Source organism: Podarcis liolepis, assembly GCF_965112155.1.
Source record: "Podarcis liolepis genome assembly, chromosome: 16".
NCBI lineage: Eukaryota > Metazoa > Chordata > Lepidosauria > Squamata > Lacertidae > Podarcis > Podarcis liolepis.
Genome location: NC_139567.1, coordinates 27,732,218 through 27,752,412, shown reverse-complemented (window position 1 = coordinate 27,752,412; position 20,195 = coordinate 27,732,218). Strand labels below are relative to the sequence as shown.

The 20,195-nt window shown below is 45.9% G+C and overlaps 2 protein-coding genes across 8 annotated transcripts in view; one reads left to right on the top strand and one right to left on the bottom strand.

Annotated features, from left to right (window-relative positions):
* Positions 1 to 2,382: 2,382 nt before the first annotated feature.
* On the top strand, positions 2,383 to 15,924 carry TMEM45B (transmembrane protein 45B). The gene is made up of 6 exons (XM_083480868.1): positions 2,383 to 2,487; positions 6,203 to 6,400; positions 8,820 to 9,032; positions 11,638 to 11,822; positions 12,757 to 12,902; positions 14,259 to 15,924. The coding sequence occupies exons 2-6, from the start codon at positions 6,217 to 6,219 to the stop codon at positions 14,398 to 14,400; spliced, it is 870 nt and encodes a 289-aa protein (XP_083336994.1). The 5' UTR covers positions 2,383 to 2,487; positions 6,203 to 6,216; the 3' UTR covers positions 14,401 to 15,924.
* A 1,239-nt stretch (positions 15,925 to 17,163) lies between these two features.
* Positions 17,164 to 20,195, bottom strand: part of APLP2 (amyloid beta precursor like protein 2) — a 55,241-nt gene continuing 52,209 nt past the window's right edge. For 4 of the 7 annotated variants that reach the window (XM_083479245.1, XM_083479244.1, XM_083479248.1 and 1 more), the window contains 3 exons: positions 19,741 to 19,815; positions 19,188 to 19,343; positions 17,164 to 18,690 (listed from right to left, as the gene is read on the bottom strand). In XM_083479245.1, the coding sequence (XP_083335371.1) occupies positions 18,589 to 18,690; positions 19,188 to 19,343; positions 19,741 to 19,815 (333 nt within the window). In that variant the 3' untranslated portion in view covers positions 17,164 to 18,588. The remainder of the gene's footprint in view (positions 18,691 to 19,187; positions 19,344 to 19,740; positions 19,816 to 20,195) is intronic. The other 3 variants (XM_083479246.1, XM_083479247.1, XM_083479250.1) reach the window with 1 other exon arrangement.

Genomic DNA, 20,195 nt, shown 5'->3' with positions numbered 1-20,195 from the left:
GAGACTCCAGTGACAGAGCTGCACCATGAAGCCCCCGCAAATTGCGAACCTGCTCCTTCAGGGGGTGTGAAACCCCATCCGGGGTAGGCAACTGACCGATTTCTTGGACGTGGGAGCTACTGACCCACAGCGCCTCCATCTTAGCAGTATTCAAGCTCAGTGTCCTATACAGTGGTACCTCGGGTTAAGTACTTAATTTGTTCCGGAGGTCTGTTCTTAACCTGAAACTGTTCTTAACCTGAAGCACCACTTTAACTAATGGGGCCTCCCACTGCTGGAGCATGATTTCTGTTCTCATCCTGAAGCAAAGTTCTTAACCCGAGGTACTATTTCTGGGTTAGCGGAGTCTGTAACCTGAAGCGTTTGTAACCTGAAGCGTATGTAACCCAAGTTACCACTGTACTGGCTTGGATGAAGAGGAGGGGTGGGAGGCACCAGGTGGGGAAACTCCCCAAGCAGAAGAAGGCTCAGAGCCAGGGGATTGGTGGTGGGACAGCAATGAGTGGTCAGAGAGAGAAGAGGGAACAGAGTGGGAGGAGAAAGAGGTGTTGGGACAGGGGTGCTGACTTGCACACACACACACACTGTGTCAGAAGCTGAAGAAGCAACAGGGTTTAGTGAGCAGGAAGAGGCTGTGGAAGAGAGCAGTTCAGAACTGGAGGCAGAAGTGGGAGCTGGACAAAAGGGGGAGCAAGAGGTAGAAATGAGTCAGGCTGCTGAAGAAGCCAATGGGTCTCCCCCTCTTGCGGCAACCAGCTCCCCTCCCCCTAGTCTCCCAGGAACAAGAGAGGTATGAAGAGGGCAGAGCAAAGGAAGGCAAGGTGACACAGCCTTAGGCTGCTATGGAAGGAACCAGGGGATGAACCTTAGACAGTGGTGGGAAGGTAAAGGTACCGTTGACTATTAGGTCCAGTCATGTCCGACTCTGGGGTCGTGGCACTCATCTCGCTTTATTGGCCGAGGGAGCCGGCATACAGCTTCCGGGTCATGTGTCCAGCAGGACTAAACCGCTTCTGGCAAACCAGAGCAGCACACGGAAACACTGTTTACCTTCCCGCCGGAGTGGTACCTATTTATCTATTTGCACTTTGATCTGCTTTCAAACTGCTAGGTTGACAGGAGCAGGGACTGAGCAACGGGAGCTCACCACATCGCAGGGATTCGAACCACCGACCTTCTGATCGGCAAGTCCTAGGCTCTGTGGTTTAACCCACAGCACCACCCACGTCCTGGTGGGAAGGTGGAGACCTTCAATTCTCACAACTGCCTCATTGGGACAAAACCTACTGGGAAGAGTTGCTGTGATCACTAGGCCTGAGCTGTTTGGGTTTCTTTGAATAAAGACTTAACTCTGGCACTTAGCAGGTTTTTCCTCCTCCTAACCTTCCTACCGAACTCTTACCTTCCTACTGGTTCCTCCACTTCAAAGCAAGATGTTTTGCAAGACGGGATAATATGATTCAGAACCAGCCCTGCCCACACACAGGTCCCCTGCCTCCCTCTGGATTATCGTGAAGATTAATAATGGCCATTGCCAACTAACAACAGAATCCCTCAATCTGCTGCTTGACAAAACTTTAATTAAATGCACATTCGCTCACACAACTACCTCTACCGCATCCTTCTCTGCAGGAGGAAAATGCCATTAGCAATGCAGGATCGCTGCCAAAAAAGCAGAAGAATGTTACAACCGGAAGCAGAGATTTCCCCGTGGTTGGGATACCAGGCAGTCGTTTGAATCAGAGCAATTAATTGGGCTCCTGGGTTTATTATCTGCATCATCTGATGGCACTGAAGCGAATGCAGGCAACCATTTGCCAAGTGGGGGCAGGAACTTCCAGCAACGGGGGTTGCTAATTGGGATTGAGGGACCCCATCACAACCACCACTGTGGGGTGGCTAGGGAGGGAATCCCTGTTCTTATTGGTAACTACCAGGAGAGGATGGCGAATACAGCATTATTATTATTGCTGCTGCTGCTGCTGCCCTTCCTGTTATTCCACTATTCTGAAAAATCACTCAAAAACACACACAGGGACATATTCTCATCTGGGAGAAGGAAAACAGCAGCTTGATGCAGCTCAGAGAGGGATGGAAATTACAGGAGGAAGGGCAGGTGAGAACCTTATTGGAGCCATGCCTGTTTTCCAGGACTATGACATGTTGCATAGTGTGTAAAATGTTAGAGGAAGCCATCTAAACAACAACAAAAATGTTGGGATGACTGTGCCTGGAATGTGCCTGTAGTCTCCTGGGAAGTTGACCACTTGGTTTCCAGAAGGCATATCCAATTACAAATGTGTGCCGACTGGTTTAAATGATGTATAGGGTGGAGAGCTCAGCAGGGCAGCCTCCTCCCTGCCCTGCTCCTCCCCTTGCCTGCTGTGATTTACTCCTACGCAGACCTGCTTGCCACAGTTCACACTTGAGAGCCTGAATTTGGCAGGATCTGCTGGGGCCTAAGCAAAAGAAGCACTCGCCACACCAGTAAGTACCGCACTGTGCCCTCCTGAAAGGGACGCTTTTGATTATGCACATACATCCTTATGGAGCAAGTATTTCTGAAACAGAATCCGGTAGAGAAAAGTAGGGGAATGCGTAGGGAGGACTGAGGTGATGGGTTTTTTTCCTGGAAAAAGAAGTGCTGGAACTCACCATGAACACCTCCCTTGTTCTCTTATACAGTAGTACCTTGGGTTAAAATCTTAATTTGTTCCAGAGGTCTGTTCTTAACCTGAAACTGTTCTTAACCTGAGGTACCACTTTAGCTAATGGGGCCTCCTGCTGCCACCACACCGCCGCTGTGTGATTTCTGTTCTCATCCTGAAGCAAAGTTCTTAACCCTAGGTACTATTTCTGGGTTAGCAGTGTCTGTAACCTGAAGTGTCTGCAACCTGAAGCGTCTGTAACCGAAGGTACCACTTTAATGGCAATGGCACAAACCTGAGAAGTGCTGGAACTGGGTTCCGGCAAGTTCCAGCTGAAAAAAGGGGTTTCTGTGGGAGACCCAGGTTCAAAACCACCAGCAGTTTTATGCACAAGCTCAGGAAGCTTCAGCTTGGAGCCTCTAAATACAAAATGAATGACTAAATTTAAAGTTTTGCATAACTCGATAAAAGAAACAGAAAACAACCGTCAAGGGTTGCCCCAAGCAGAGCATCCTGCAGTAGTCCAGTTGGAACCTAATGTTACAGAGGCTAAATCAGACATTATTATTCTGATGTGGAAGAAATAGTTACTTTATTATTTCTATTTTTGTTGTTCTTTCCTTTAGAATAAATGTTTTTTGGTGCTGCTATGGGCGATCTTTAGCTTGGCATAGCTTGGGTTCTCAGTGTGTCTTAATCCAGCCCTGTTCAAACCCTACTCAGCCATGAAGCCCACTAGACCAGTCTATCTCCCTCTCCCTCTCTAGGAGGGAGACCATTGCATGCCACCTTGAACTCCTGGGAGGAAACTAGTGGGACCTGCAATAGAACGTTGCAGCATGGAATGATAGAAGTTTATAAAATTATGCATGATTTGGAGAAAATTATGCATGATTTGGAGAAAGTGGCTAGAGAAGTTTTCCTCCCTCTCTCAAACACTGTGTTGTTGTTGTTGTTGTTGTTGTTGTTGTTGTTGTTGTTGTTAGACCCACCAACTTTAAAATGCCATAGATTAACAACCAAACGCCTAGTTGAAAAGGAATGTATTCCTGGCACCTAAAGATATGCAATGAAGGTGCTTGGGCAAGCCTCCCTGGGGAGAGCATTCCACAATCGAGCTGCAATTATTCATGCTCATCAACTTGAATAGGTCTACTCTGATTAGGACTATCATTGGCTGGGCTTTTGACTCTACAGCTCACTGGTGATAAAGACTGAAGACGTTAAATGAGTTTTTCAAAGCTCTGGCAAAGCTACATGCAGCCTGGCTCTGGTATTGGTCCACCAAATTACCGGTAATTGCCATGTTGGAAAGGAAGTTTGCCGTTCTCCTTGCACAACAGGGTTGTTTTCTTCCTGTTGGGAAATGTGTTGCAGACTCCCTATGCACTTCAAAACCATGGCAATTTTCCTTCAGCACAGCCTTCATACTTTGCCAAATTTTGTTGATGCTATGTGTTAGAGAGCTTTCATGTGTATAAATTGGCTTAGCGTTTTGGGTGTATGAAAGCAGAGGAGGTGACATTTCAGGGCAGGCAAGCAAATTTATGCAGGGAAGGAACAAGGTTCTTTCAGAAAGGGTTAAAGCCTCCCCACTCCCTTGAGTGGGGCTGAGCAGATGGAAAACATGCAGACCTTGCTGTGGAAGTAGTTATCACCTGGCAGGCAGGCATATATATATACAGTTAGGCTTAAATTGCAGAGAGAAGCACAGTGAAAGATGGTGTTGCAATTATGCTATAATAACTGCAGTTCAAACAAAAATGAAATAAAAGCTCAAAGCATAAAATTCAGGGTACGAAATTGCAGGTTTCCAGAGACAAATGGTCTCTGGAAAAACACCAAATGTGCCTTATGTTTGCCTCTGCATCTATATTGTTTTGAGTTTGTGGGTGCAAGACCTCTCTAATCCCTGGATCCAGTAGATGTGGGAATTTAAGCTGGGTGCCAGACTTGGATTCAGCAGGTGTTAAAAGCTAATCAATCCAGGCTAGCTTCTTGGTGAGGCGAAAGGAGACCAAAGGAAGGGGCTTTGTGGGAGACGCAAATCTCTCAGCTCGCAGACAGTGAGAATGAATGAAGGCAGTGTTGAGAGTTAGGAGTTCTGTAGCCGAGAAGCAAGGTAGCAAGTGGAAAAGCCAGAGAGGTAGAGAAATGGTGGATCTCTGCTTGAATCCAAAGCTGTGGCTATGGGAGAAACAAGACCCTTTTGGGGTGTTGATACTGCGAATCCCTCTACATAAGCTTAGCTTGTACATATGTGTCAATAAACCATATATGCTAAAGACACCACAGTCTCCCCTGTGCCTCATTCCCAAAAGGAAACATGAGTGTTGGGGAAGCACCTGGAACTCCTGGAGACTTGTACCACTCAAAGATTGGGGTGGTGTGCAAGTAAGTGTGTGTGTTTATTATAAGGACAATACAAAAAGAAAAGCAGGAACATATTTCTTTTCCATCATCTCATTATATGTAAGAGGAGTGTACAACAGCATATAAACAATGAAAAGTGAAAAACCATTAAAATGGGACAAATTAATCATTAGAATGCTGGCTAATCAGCATAGGCCTATCGGCATTTTTAAAAGTCTCCCAACAGTGCCTGAAAATCCAAAGGGAGGATATCTAGTATGTAACATTCTTCAGAGTTCCAAATTTCATGCGCTGGTGTTGGTAACCGACAGCTTCCGTTCTCCCAACATTTCCCTGTTAATTTCTGCATAATATTTGAACCGTCACATGACATAAGAGCCACTTCCATAAATATAGCAGAATATAGCACAAATAAAGCACCCATTTCTGTGTTATTTGCAGACAGACTTTCCCCCCTGGAAACAAATCTTCTTTGGCGATCACTCGTAGCTGAGTAAGATTGTCTTCCATAAACACGGTTTTAACAATGAGTCCATAAGTGACTGTGGAGGCCAATTCTGGATCCACGCGTCCTTCCACGGTGGGGACATTGGTTTCCGGGCGGGAGTTGATCACAGTATGGATTTGCCAAGCATGCCTTCCTCTTAGCACATTTCTCCCTTGCATCCTGAGTTCGAGTGTCTTCAAAGCCCATGACACCTTTGGTAAAGGCACTCAAGTTGAGCTATATTCCACTATATTTACAGAAGTGGCTTTTACAGTGTGTGGAAGCTCAAATATGGGAATTGACAGTTAGGGAAATGGAATAAACGGTCGTATGAATGCAGCTGAAGTCAGCATTGTGACCACATTGTGTCACTGAGTCAGATGTGAGCCAGCCACAGCACTCTTGATGCAGTTCGCTTCCCCCCTTCTGGGTCTCTGCATTCACTGTTGTCCAGAAATAAGGACATAGAACCATAGAACTGTAGAGTTGGAAGGGACCACAAGGGTTATCTAGTCCAAACCCCTGCAATGCAGGAATTTTTTGCCCAACGTGGGAATTGAACCCACAACCCTGAGATTAAGAATCTCATGCTCAACCGACTGTGCTGTTATATTGGGCAGAGGAATGGTTTCACAACCACATAGCACATGCAGTCACTGACATTCTCTGTGGGTTTCCTCTTCTTGTTTTGAAGGGTCAAGCGCAACGATGCCCAGCTTTACTGGCAGTGCTCTTCGCGGGAACTTCTTCCTGATGCTTGGCCTGTGGTGGTCCATCAAATACCCCATAAAGTACATTCTTCTAAAGCTGGATTCAGGCAACCCGCACAGCCATTGGATCCAATCTATGGATATTATCGAAGGAACAATGAAAGCTTTCTTTGCTCTAGGAGGTACTATACTCCACCGTCATCTTCCTCCTGCAAGAGAGATGATGTACCATTATGAATCATCTTTTTTATATCTATGTCTCGGCACTGGCAGACAAACGTGGGGGGGGGGAGCAACACGCACCAGCCCCACCCCCGCCTGTTCACCACTCCGGGTGCCGGAGCATGTCGCTCCGCCACTGTGTCTGGGGGAAATTTACAGTCCTACCAGTGTGGTGTAGTGGTTAAGAGTGCTAGACTCGTAATCTGGGGAACCGGGTTCGCTTCCCTGCTCCTCCACATGCAGCTGCTGGGTGACCTTGGGCCAGTCACACTTCTCTGAAGTCTCTCAGCCTCACTCACCTCACAGAGTGTTTGTTGTGGGGGAGGAAGGGAAAGGAGAATGTTAGCCACTTTGAGACTCCTTCGGGTAGTGATAAAGCGGGATATCAAATCCAAACTACTACTACTACTACTACTACTACTACTACTACTACTATTCTTCTTCTTCTTCTTCTTCTTCTTCTTCTTCTTCTTCTTCTTCTTCTTCTTCTTCTTCTTCTTCCTCTTCTTCCATAGAAACGACTGGAAATAAGTTTGAAAACAGTACAAAATGAACCCTTAAGGGCAGAGACCTTTTCATCTTCCTGGAAAGGCTAGTTGCAACAAAAAATGACTTCAGTTGTTTTCGGAGAGTGCAGATATGCACTTTCAATGGGAATGCTGTCCTACAAAGCAGGGGCAGCCACACTGAAAGCCCTGCTTTGAGTTACTGGGGGAGCAAAGTTTCTGATACTTTAGGGACTTTGTAGAACTGTAGAGTTGGAAGGTATCCCAAGGGTCATCTAGTCTGACCCCCCGCAGTGCAGGAATCACAGCTAAAGAGTCTCTGACAGATGGCCACCCAGACACTGTTTAAAAGCCTCCAGTGAAGAAGAAACTCTCCTATAGAATGCAGCAACCTAATGGGTATATAAGGTCTCTCAAGGAACCTGGTCCTGAGCTGCTCAGGGCCTTATATGTTGACACCAAAACCTTGGGTTTGGGCCCGTGGCAGAATGGTAGGCAGTGCAAATACTGCAAACACGGTGCTGCATGCTGGTGGCAATTTGCTTCCAAAGCAACCTGGCCGCTACCTTTTTTTGGGGGGGGGGATTTGATATCCCGCTTTATCACTACCTGAAGGAGTCTCAAAGCGGCTAACATTCTCCTTTCCCTTCCTCCCTCACAACAAACACTCTGTGAGGTGAGTGAAGATGAGAGACTTCAAAGAAGTGTGACTAGCCCAAAGTCACCCAGCAGCTGCATGTGGAGGAGCGGGGAATCGAACCCAGTTCACCAGATTACGAGTCTACCGCTCTTAACCACTACACCACACTGGCTACCTTCTGCGCCAGCCTTCTGACTGCAAGCCAGAGAGCAGAGCCTCAGAGGCTGATCTTAATGCTGGCGACTTTTTGGACAACCTGATCACACACCGTTTAGGGCATCGGGGGCAAGACCAGCACTTTTAATGGAGGCCAGAACTGAAATGGCAGCCAATATAACTGGCACAGAGTAAGTGTTAGTGGGTTCTTCTGCCCATGTTTGCAGACTAGCCACAAGTGTCCTGCCGGGCACATTCTGTACCAACTGCCGTTTCCAAACCAAGGGCAGCCCCATACGGTAGCCTGGATGTAACAGAAGCATGTGGCATTTGGTCGGCTTTCTCTAGGCAGGGCCACAAATCTCAAATCAGCCCGAGTTGGAGTTGCCAAAGGCCCATCCAGTCCAGCATCCTGTTGTCACAGCAGCCAACCAGATTCCTGTAGGAATCCTGAAAGCAAGACGTGGGCACAACAGCACCCTCCCCACCTGCAATTCTCAGCGGTGGATATTCAGAGACAGATTGCCTCCCATGGCAGAGACAGAGCATAGACATTGTGGCCTTGGAAAGACCACTCAGCTGAATAACTGCCTCACATTAAACAGTTGGAAAACAGAGTTGCTGAGTTTGTGTGTATGTAAAAAAAAGAAGTCATGCCATTGAAATAGCAAGTTTTAGTGTGAAAATCAGCAAATATGTGGCTCATCCTTAGCCTGTGCGTAACTCAGGCATCCCCAAACTCGGCCCTCCAGATGTTTTGGGACTACAATTCCCATCATCCCTGACCACTGGTCCTGTTAGCTAGGGATGATGGGAGTTGTAGTCCCAAAACATCTGGAGGACTGAGTTTGGGGGTGCCTGTTGTAACTTGTAAAGAACCCCAGTGAGGCACATTATTACTTGCTAAGCCAGTAAGAGTTTAAGGTCAGGAGGCTTCCTAAATACTTGCATTTACTGCTCTTTCTGCTGTGTGCTCTGTTTTCTTCCTTTCCACCCTATCATGTACACCTGCCTTCAAATTTTGTCCAGTCCTTCGCTCTGCTAAGGAAGCAAAATGACTTGTGTCCTGCCTTACAGGAATATTGGCTGAGCAGCTGGTCCCGGGCGGACCCCACCTTTCTCTCTACGACAGCGAGACCCAAGACTGGGTCCAGCTGATGAGCTGGCAGCACATGACCATGTACCTCTTCTATGGCTTTTCTGGAGTGGCGGATGTCCTCGTCCATACGTCGCTCAAGTTGCCGGTGGGGCTGGATCGCCTCCTGTTGGCTCTGGCTTTGTTTGCAGAAGGTGAGCAATGAACAGAGGCTAATGGTCCGAAGCATTAAGATAGACAAGTCAAAAGGGTCGTGATGAGAAATGGCAGCTGCCCCCAACTAAAGACAATCAGGGATTGTTCTCCAAGCTTTGGAGCCTTGGGGCAGGGTAAACACAAGACATTCTGCTAGCTAGGAGGCAGTGATTGCCAACAACCTAGATGGATTTAAAATTCAGGCAGGGGAAGGCTATGAATGGCTATTAGCCAGGATGGCTGTGCTCTGCCTCGGTGGTCAAAGGCAATAATGCTTTGAAATACCAGTTTTGGGAAGCCAGAGTGCTCTTCTGAAATAAAAAGTTCTGACTAGGCATCTGAAACTCAGTAAAGATGGTGTCTGCCTAACTTCTTGTGGCAGGGAGTTCCATGGAGTTGGGCCCACGAAACTAAAGGCACGGCTTATGGTTGCTATGAGCTGTGCTTCTGCAAACCACAGTTTCCCCAAAGCCTGCTGATACCTCTTCTCCTGCAGGAGGTTGATGCCATTTGGACTACGTAAGAAATGGCACTCCCACCCTGAGCACCAGAGCACAAAAGCCTGTGGGCTATGACCATTGTGATTTATTGATGAGTAACTGTCTTTTGTACACATAATTAGGGACATGGGGGGGAAAGGCTTTATTCTTCCTCTTTTTAGCATGCGCTCAAGTGTGGAGCGGTAATTCTAATGTTCGCTAGCCATTATAAGCGCAGAATTATGGGGCGTTAAGTACTTGAGGCTTAGCAAGACTGTATTATGTGATCTTGAATACACATGCAGATCACCTAATCGCAGCAAATAGGCAACTGGAGAATTGGCGAGTAGTTTATTTACATAAAATGGCCACTAGGGGGCAATTACGGTTTATGGAAGAGGCTAGTTTATTTTCCATTATAGTTTCCTACCCCAGCTTTAAAAAAAATATTTTGAATGTACCCTGATGTATTAATTTAGCAATAACCAGACACACAAAGCTGCCTTATACTGAGTCACACTGTTCTGTTTATCTAGATCAGTACTGTCTGCTCTTAGCAGCACCTTTCCAACACTTTTCAGGGGGTATTTCTCCCCACTTCCCCCGCAATCAGCCCAGCTGCTCTACATCCTTTTATAATTTAAGGGTCCAGGAACCAGACAAGGTCTTTTCTGCATGCAAAGCTGGTGATCCCTCACTGCATAGGGTCCCACCTTCAGTGACTGCTTTTTTCCAAAGGCTGTCGAAACAAAAAGCCTCCTGTGTTGCAGATGAACTCCACCTTAATCAGCTGCTATCGAATGAAAATGTTAGCAGGGTGCTTTTAAGGGACGAAATCTGTTCAGCTCGCAATGTGATGTGAACCTACCTCTTTTGTACTTCCTGAATCCGTATGTGAACCACAACACAGCTATTATTCGTCTTTCACACTTCTCTGAAGCACCAGAACCCTCTCCCTTATTGTGATTTCCAGCAACTGCTTCTGACTGTGGAGACTAAGCACAGCCGCCATGAAGAATAGCCACTGATAGTCCTCACCTCCATTAATTTGTGCAATCCTATTTGAAAGCCAAGTTGGTGGACATCACTGCCTACCAAGCAAATGAGTTGCATGCTTTAACTATGCTCTGTGTGAAGAGATTGCTTTCTTTTATCTGCCCCGAATCTTCCAGCATTCAACTTCGCTAGACATGCCCTAGTCGTACTGTTAAAGGTAAAGGAACCCCTGACCATTAGGTCCAGTCGTGGCCGACTCTGGGGTTGCGGCGCTCATCTCGCTTTATTGGCTGAGGGAGCCGGCGTACAGCTTCTGGGTCATGTGGCCAGCATGACTAAGCCGCTTCTGGCAAACCAGAGCAGCGCATGGAAATGCTGTTTACCTTTCTGCCAGAGCGGTACCTATTTATCTACTTGCACTTTGATGTGCTTTCGAACTGCTAGGTTGGCAGGAGCAGGGACTGAGCAACAGGAGCTCACCCCGTCGTGGGGATTCGAACCACCAACCTTCTGATCGGCAAGTCCTAGGCTCTGTGGTTTAACCCACAGCGCCACCTGCATCCCTCTTAGTTGTACTGTTAGGAGGGAGAAAAAGGTTTCTCTGCCACCTTTCTCCATGCCATGAATAATTTTACAAATTTTCCATCATGTTGCCTCTTCCTTGCCTTTTCTCTAAACTAGTAAGCCCCCAATTGCTTTGAGAATTATGCAAAGCACACATCAACAAGTAAAGTGACCGCCCTACTACAGCTGTTTGGTACTAGAGACACCATGATTCACAAATGCCCACATTCTGCAGCCAAGATCATCTCAAAGCTCAAAGAGCTGCAGTGCAATGAACAATGCTCATTGAGTAAAAACACCACAACCATTTATAGAGTGCAGCAACCCCAGAATATACGGAATGAGCAGCTTGGGAGGCATGATCAAAATATATTGCACTGCCAGCCAGGGACAAAATGGGCCAAAGCTTGAAATGGCCTTTGACTGCCCACACATAGAAAGCAGAGGGAAACACCTGCTTAACATGCAGGCAGGCTCCCCAAAGCATATTGATTTAAGAATCCTTGAAGGTCCAATTTTGCTAATGCTCTTGAGTAATCGTCCCCTGTGGTTTGGATTCTGGCAGGCTTCCTGTTCTATTTCCATGACTACAAGGACGCTGCGTTGACGGAATATCTCTATCATCTCATGAGCATCGCTGTGTTTGGAGCTGCCCTCTGTGCCTCGCTGGAGGTCTTCCAACGAGATCACACCCTCCTGGAGCTCTTCAGGGCCAGCCTCTTCATCCTCCAAGGATCCTGGTTCTGGCAGGTTAGTAGCAGGGAGAGTGGCTGGGGGGGGGGTTGCTGTTGCCTGTGCTTCAGATTTAATGTCCAGGTCTGTGAAATGTTTAAATCAATACCCCCCCCCAACATGTGCTGGAGTGCAAGTGTGTGCGAAGAGAAAAGTGTTGCCCTGAGAAATGCACTGGAATAATAAAAGGTGGCTGTAAGCAGACCTTAGGACAGACGTTCAGGGACCTACTCAGCAAAATGACCAGGAGGGGCCCCAGTTGCAGCAAGGCAGGCTTATCACATTTTGAAGTCAGTGAAGTGGTACACATTGCCATCTAAAAAGAGCAGGGAGGAGACTATTTACCCCATCCTTTTAAAGCCCTATGGGAGAACTTTAAATTAAGAGTCATGGATTCTTCCCCAAAGCATTCTGGAAGCTGTGTTAAGAGTGCTGGGTGTTGTCTCCTATTTCTGTCCCAATACTACATTTCCCAGAGTTTGCTGTGGAGCGGAATTGACTGTTAAACCACTCTGGGAAATGTGGCTCTGAGAAAGGAATAAAGGACTTCTAACAACTCCCAACACTCTTAAATTACATCTCCTTTAAAAAAAAATGGAGGGGAAGTCTTGACTGTTTAAAGTAGTATCATCACAGAGCTTTAGAGGTTTGGTGTGAATGCAACCTAAGATTAGCTAACAGCACCACTTCTGTGAAGCAAAGTACCTTTCTGAGTTTAAGGGTTCATTTGCAAACTGGAGAAACATTCTTGGGCACCACACATAACACCCAATTTAACTGGCTGCAACAAAACGCTTCATTTGAATTTCAGCAAAGATGGGGAAGAAGAGGGGGTTCTGAGGGTACCAGGCCTCTGTTGGGCACCTGTACACCAGTGGGTGCTATCCTGGCAAGTCCTATATTATACTCCTGTAGCTTTGAATGATACGACATCTCTCTTTGCAACCCTCAGATTGGCTTTGTCCTGTACCCACCATGGGGAGGTCCAGGTTGGAAACAAGAGGAGCATGGAAACAAGAACTTCCTGACCATGTGCTTCTTTTGGCACTATGCCATTGGCCTCCTTGTGATGGCAGCCAATGGTTTCATCAGTCAGCGGTAAGTGGTGCTCATTAGGTAGGCAGTGGGTGAACCCAAAATGATCCAGTGGAATGCTTCATGTGGGAACAGGTAGCCATGGTTGGCTAGTGGTAGTCCAAGGATGGACATTACTTATGTCTTGGCCGTGTTCAATCTTTTCTACTTAGGACAGGGATGAGCAATCTGTGGGCCCTCCAGGTGTTGCTGGAATATATTAGTGGCCCATCATCCCTGACCATTAGTCACGCTGGCAGGGGCTGGCAGGAGTTGGGAGTCCCCAACATCATCTAGAGGGCACATATCCTCTAGCCTCAAACAGCAGTGTAAAAAGTTGTGGGAAGAGGCGAGAAACAAGTAACTTCTCCCCTTTTGTCACTCCTTAAACATACTCCCTCCCCACTTCAGGCCTGTGATAGCCAATAGTAAGGTCAAAAAAGGTAAAGGACCCCTGGACGGTTAAGTCCAGTCAAAGGTGACTATGGGGTTGTGGCACTCGCCTCGCTTTCAGGCCAAAGGAGCCGGAGTTTGTCCACAGACAGCTTTCCGGTTCACATGGCCAGCATGACTAAATCGCTTCTGGTGCAATGGGACACCATGACGGAAACCAGAGCCCATGGAAACATCATTTACCTTCCTGCCGCAGTGGTACCTATTTATCTACTTGCACTGGCGTGCTTTCGAACTGCTAAGTTGGCAGGAGCTGGGACAGAGCAATGGGAGCTCACCCTGTCGCGGGGATTCAAGTTGCCGACCTTCTAATCAGCAAGCCCAAGAGGCTCAATGATTTAGACCACAGCATCACCCACATAACTGATCTCATACCAATACTGATGCGTCATGCACATCAAGTCAGTGCATTGCTCCACACTGACAATGTATGTGGCACATTGTTCCTGTAGCAGTTTGAAAGGAGTAACATCCATTCTTTGACACAGTGTGTGGCTCAAAAATACGCCCCCCGCCTGCCATTACTGTATTTTAAAAATCCTTCCTTCTTATCCACCCTTCTTCACACTCTCTGAGAAACTCACGTCAATATAAAACAGTTCAATATTTTTTAAAAAGCTGTTGTAAAAACTTAACGGAATAACTACCAAGAGCAATAAAAAAATGGATCAGGTGGTAGGCAGAGAAATGCAGACAAAAGAACCCCGTGGAGTAACAGCAGCCAGACGTCAAGCAATGCTCAGCAGCTGGCGTCATGACTGCACAGTGCGCCAGCCTGTGTGGCTTGACCATTGCTTTGCAACCTCCATGGGAACAGGGTGTGAGCTCAACAATTATGCTGCTGTCAATTCCTTAGCACTTGCTGAAATGGGTTTTGTTTCTCCCCGTTGCGTATATCAATATATTTGGGGGTTTGCATTTCTGCAGCTGCAGTAACGGACGTGGAGTAAACTATGGAAACGCCGAAGTGGAACTGGATGTGGAGCTGGACTTGGCATGTTGTCTATGGAGGAAAAACCGAACCCCGGATCCTGTCCTCCTACCAGAGAACATCTCAGATGAAAAATGAAGGGTCTCATTTTCCCCTATTCTTCAAGATTTTTTTAAAAAAACTGTGAAGTTTCTAGTTCCCATCTGACATAAAGGGTGCTCTTTATATTAAATACAAACATAGTAGTCAACGGCAAAAGGGGAGAAGCTGTATCCTCTTATATAAGTGTTCAGAGCCTTCAGCTGCAAGCACACTCACCTCAGCAACTTCCCAAAAAATTATATACAAGGGCCAAAGTGTGCACTGGAAAATGTCCTGCTAATGAACTTTGTGGCTTTTTTTAAAAAAAAATACATCAAATCTGATGACCTTTTGAGGACTTTGTGTTTCCACTGCATGGGACATGCAATTTGTAATTAGATTTGGTTGTAAGCAATGGGTTGGATGTCAAGCTGCCCAGTTAAATGAGTGGCAAAACCCTTTAGGCATGATCATTATAAAAACCACTCTGGGGTCCATTAGAGCTACAGCCACATCTGTAATGCAAGTTGGCCAGATCGTGGTTCTGACTGGTACATTTGGTATTGTATTGAAATTTCTGCATGCAGTTTAATTCATCTATATGCATATGTGTACATATGTGTATTGCCAATAAAGGGTGGTTTTCTGCAGAGACTTTTCAAGGGAGCAATCTATATGGTATCTATTGAACACTGATACCTCATTCACCTTCCACACAAGTATTGGAAACATAACAGTGTGATATATACAGCTCCCTGGAACATCAACATAACCAAGTATCTTCTAGGCCGCATCGGCACTATCCATTTAAAGCAGTATCATGACATTTTAAACTGTTGTAGCTTCCCCCAAAGGATACTGGAAGTTTTAAGGGTGGGTGCAGAGCTATAATTTTCAGAGTGGTTTTGTTGTAGGAATTTGTTGTAGGTTTGGGGGGGTTGCCCCTCCAGCAGATATCATGCACATGCAGCCCATGCAGCCCACTACCAAAATCAGCACAATCACTTTTGTGACTTTTGTGATTTGTCCCCACAAAACACTTCATCACAGTTTCTTCCTATCTATTCAAAGGGCCTCTGCTTCACAATACCAAATGTAACAATTCACTGATAAATTTATCTATGTACTGGCTCACTGGGGAAACTTCAGAAATTCATATAGACATGCAGCCCCTCTGCCTGAGTGATCATCCTTGGCATCCTGATACCTGAGTGCCAGACAGGTAGCCATTCCAGAAATAACAAACCCAGATAAAGACAAAAGGGTGTGGTTAACTTGGCTGGGAAACAGGGAAATGTAAATGTCTCTTTTGTTTCACTTGATAGATGTTTGGTGGAGGGCTAGGGGAACATTGGGGCAGGGTCCAGGATGCTCAGCACCAGACCTCCCCTCTCATGATGTAATGATGATGTATTAGTGATGTAGTTTAGGGGGATGTAACATGGGGATTAACAGCTAATAAAAGTTTGGGTTCTCTTTTGTACGGGACTTCTATCTTGTTTCACCTTGTGGCAGGTGGGAGTCCTGTCGCAACAGTCTTCAATAAAGACCAACCCTACTGGCTGCTGTTTTGCTCTGGTATTCTTGGCTGGTGTCCTTGTTTTTTGTCCAAGGGAGCCTTCAGATTTCTCCGTTAACAGTTTAAAAATCAAGCCCTTTCCCCAGGGAATTCTAGGAACTGTAGCTCGGGTGGGGGGGGATAGGGGGGTCTCCCAACACTTCTCAGCACGCTGAACAAGCAAGCGAGGGCAAGGAGCAAAAACGGGAGCTGCACCAATCCTTCCCAGGTCCTGCTGCCAGTGAAAATGTGGGCTGGAATGAGAGAAACCACAAGCACAGGTTCAAGCACAATGGTTAGTCCAAGTATGGCTTCATTCCTGGTGGTGAAGTAGCAGAGGGAGAAGTGACATATGGTCCACAATATTTGCTCCAAGCACTTGCACACTTGCTTGGCCACACCTAGCCACAGTTCAGCTTGCAAACCAGGCCTCTGTGTGTAAGTGCAAGCATAGAATCTCCATAACAACTTTGGCAGAACCACATAGAAATCCACAGACAAATAGCTTCACTATTAATTTCACAGGACTTCCAGAGGTACAACATCCTTCTTTTTGGATAACTGAGAAGTTTATTTGGGGACATCTTAGTCTTGTTATGGTTTTAGGTAAGCTTGTGATTACATTCTTTGGATCCACATTTGAACACAGTGTTTTCAGGTATGTTTAATCTATCCTAATCCCCTGGATAATAATACAGTTTAGTTGCGCACGCAGCTTTGGCATTCAGTTCAAATTTGCCTCTTGGGCATCTACAGAATTAATCAAACTCCCCCAGAATTGCAGTTAAAGATGCTTAATCTTGGGTGTTTCCAACTGCTCTGTGTCATTCCACTGCTCACAGGAAAAAATAACCCAAGATCAAAAATGCCAGGATGACTCAATGGGTCTTGGTGGCCTCTTGTCACTTTTTTATCCCTTACCAAGCATTAAATTTTGTATTTCTGATTGGTCTAGCAAAGTACAGTGCCTTCTGGGAGCAAATCAATTCACAACAGAGCAGCTGCAACTTGGCAACACAGCCATTACAATAAACCCAACAACTTCGGCACTGCCATTGCTCTGTAAGGTAATGTTAATGAAAAGCTAGTGAAGGCCAAGGCAAAGAGCCTCCTCACTCAGTAGCAAGAGACTCTCAAGAGTCCTTGAGGTTTATGGCAAACCCAATTTAAAGCTATGGGTTACATTTACAACTTCCCAGAGCTCTGGCTAGAAAATATGGGAGACCACCAGGCGCCTTTATGGATAGACACAGGAACCGATCTGGAAGTTAAAGTGTTTATTGATGTGATTCCAACTTTTTACATTCCCCACAGACCACACTAAGGAGTTTGCAGGTTAAGTAAATCTGTGCATAGTGGGAAGAGACATGGTAAGGGATGGAGGGGAAAAGAAAGGTCACAGAAAATAGAAAATAAAATAATACACCACAGGTTACCAGAACCTCCAGAATTTTTAAAAAAAGCTGTGAGCATTAACACCAACTATACAAGCATTACAAAGACATGGTGGTGAACGGATCAGTGTCCGTGACGCTTCACAAATTCCCTTCCCTTCTCCATCGCTCGGACATTATCCCCTCTACCCTCCCTAACCCCACCCATAATGGAGAGCAAAGTGGCAATAATTCATGGGCTCCCCCAAATGCCTGGGCTATTTGCAACTGTATCAGGTGTCTCCCATTAGGAAGACACAGTGTCGACTCCAGCTTCCTTGGGAAGACACAGCAGACTCCCTAATCTGTAACGGTCATGATTAACCCTGAAAAGAGTGGGCCTGGGGTACATTAACAAAGAAGGGGTCTCTTACAATAGTGGCTGCTAAGGGAGGCTGGCTTAGGCTGCAGGGAAAGGATTTGAAGTCGAACGTTGCAGGCTTCCAATTCTACAAGGACCAGGTTCAGAAAAGTGGACAAAGTGTGCAATCCCAATCTGCACAAACCAGGTCCCAATATTTCACTAAGGCAGAAGCATTTCCTCTCCTTACCTCTATAAGATCTAGGATTTTTGAAAACCAAGCCACACAGCAGCAGAAGAAGATGTGCACAGGTCACTGGAATCTGAGAATTTATATAAGGTTTCCATTATTGTGAATTTGCTTCCCTGGTTATTTATTTGTCTCCCAAAGACCCTAAACCCCAATATTTCAATTTTTGGGTGACTTTGGTGAAAACTTTATTTTAAAAAAGGAATACTGCTTTTATATATATGTGTGTGTATATATAAAAGCTAGAATGACCAAAGAGCCACAAATGTCTTGTTTATACAATGCGGTTGGTACATGACCTTGAATATACAAGTGGTGTATCAGAAATAAAACAACATTTCTCATTTATACAGAGAGTTTGTTATCAGACAATACGACAGCACTGGGATTTTCTCTCATTAGATTAAGTTTCTTTAAAAAAGAAAAAAAAACTACATCTCAAATATCTGCAATAGATCCATTTTCCCATTTAAGGTTTATATATCATATATTGTTATATTATCATTTCCTCACCCATTTAAAAGAATGGAATTTGCAACTCTACAGTAGTAATTAAGTCTTAAATGATCCAGGAGTTCTGAATGTAATATGAAGTCCTCTTCAAGCAAAAGTTGGTCAACAGCTGATCCAAAATACTGGACCCTTTTTGGCCCTTCCTACCCTGATCCTTTGCTGGTCAGGGCTGCGGTGATTTCAACAACTTTTAAATCTGCATCTGCTCCAAGTATTTGTAAGTTGGATTCTCGTATCCATGGTTTTGCATCTTATTCAGATGCCGCTCCTCTGGCGTGAGCATCGGGTCAACCTTCAAAAAAGAGAACCAACAGTTAGCGAGCGAAGAGGAGGCATGAAAGCATCTTGGGCTAAACACATTTGTGGGGCCTGCTCCCTGGATAGAATTTAAGGGTATTACTCTCTTAAAACTGAGGTCTTCGTTGCAAGAGATTCAACTTCCATCATCTCCCTAAGAAAAGAAGCCTCAAGTCCCGTCTGAATGCTCTTTCACACATGCCTTATTGCACATGATCAAGCCAATAGCTAAAATGACAGTGATTTCCAGTCACTGCTCTGAACCTGATGATTTGTATGTTCTGTGCATGTGTGAACTGAGAGGATAATAGAAGTTCTCTCTCTCTCTTTTTAAAGCTATACCTTCAGTGAACCGCTTTGAACCACATAAGGCCACTGACTGCCAAACGCTCAAATCAGCAGAGAGCAACTGCTGCCACCCCATTCCCCCACCCAGCAGGCCAATCCAACCCCCCGTCTCTCAGAGGCGATGAATCTCGAGGCCCCTCTCACCTCTACGATCCCATGGCTGATGGTTCCATACTGCCTCTTCCTCAGCATCACCAAGCTGATGACGATGACTGTGGCTATGGCAACAGCAATCACCAGGAGACCAATGAGAGCGCTGCTGCTGAAGCTGAAGTCGTCACGGAGCGTGTTGTCGTTTTCCTGGACAGGAAGAAAGTGAAGTGGAGGGGCTGAGAGCTGGAAATGAACATGACTAAACTAGCTTGGGAGGCACCTTCCTTTGACCAACTGCCACAGCAAGCATGAGATGTGCCTGGTCATGGTCTCGCCCTGATCCCTCTCACTGTGATCTGGCTGGCAGGGGGCACCTTGCAAAACACCTTCTCAGATATGTGACACACACGGGACCTCTTCTGCTTACGTGTCTCCTACGTGGCCAATAACAAAACGTTTCTTCCGGGAAACTCTGGGCCTACTGCTCTTTGCAATGCTCATGGCATATTCAGAACTAGAAGAGGTATACACAGTGCTACTTAACACCCAGGTCAGGGCATGAAGTCCCCTAACAGCAAGCCTGGGGTGGTGGCTATATACATACCGGCTCATCCACCAGTCCACCGACTCGCTCAGGATTGAAAATCATTTCCTTCACATCAAGGGTTTCATCAATTACCTGAAAACAGTCATGAAGGAATTTTACACAAGGAGCTAATGACAGAAAGGAGGAATACTGGGCAGGGGTGTGCATAAAAAAATCACCTTGGGTTTGCAAAAAGGAGCAGCTTCTAAACTAAACAAATAGCTAGCAAAACTCTGCTAAGTCATTACACCCGTCTCTCTGGCTCAGGTTTCATGTACTTAGCAAAACCCCAATAGCTTCCAGGGCTAAAAAGGTAGGGCTTTTGCAAAACCAGTAAAAGAAGGCATCAAACACACAAAAGCAAGAGAAAGGGATCTGGCCCACTAACTATGGTGGCTATGCACCACATATTCAGTGTAAAGGCGGTGCACATACATACAATTACATAAACCTCCACTCAAGCAGGAATCCTG

What these genes read in the sequence shown, in the direction of transcription:
- TMEM45B (XM_083480868.1), top strand. Translation starts at nt 6,217, where the DNA reads ATGCCCAGCTTTACTGGCAGTGCTCTTCGCGGGAACTTCTTCCTGATG. An exon ending in AGCTTTCTTTGCTCTAGGAG is followed by an intron (nt 6,401 to 8,819) that starts GTACTATACTCC and finishes CCTGCCTTACAG; the next exon opens with GAATATTGGCTGAGCAGCTG. An exon ending in AATGGTTTCATCAGTCAGCG is followed by an intron (nt 12,903 to 14,258) that starts GTAAGTGGTGCT and finishes GCATTTCTGCAG; the next exon opens with CTGCAGTAACGGACGTGGAG.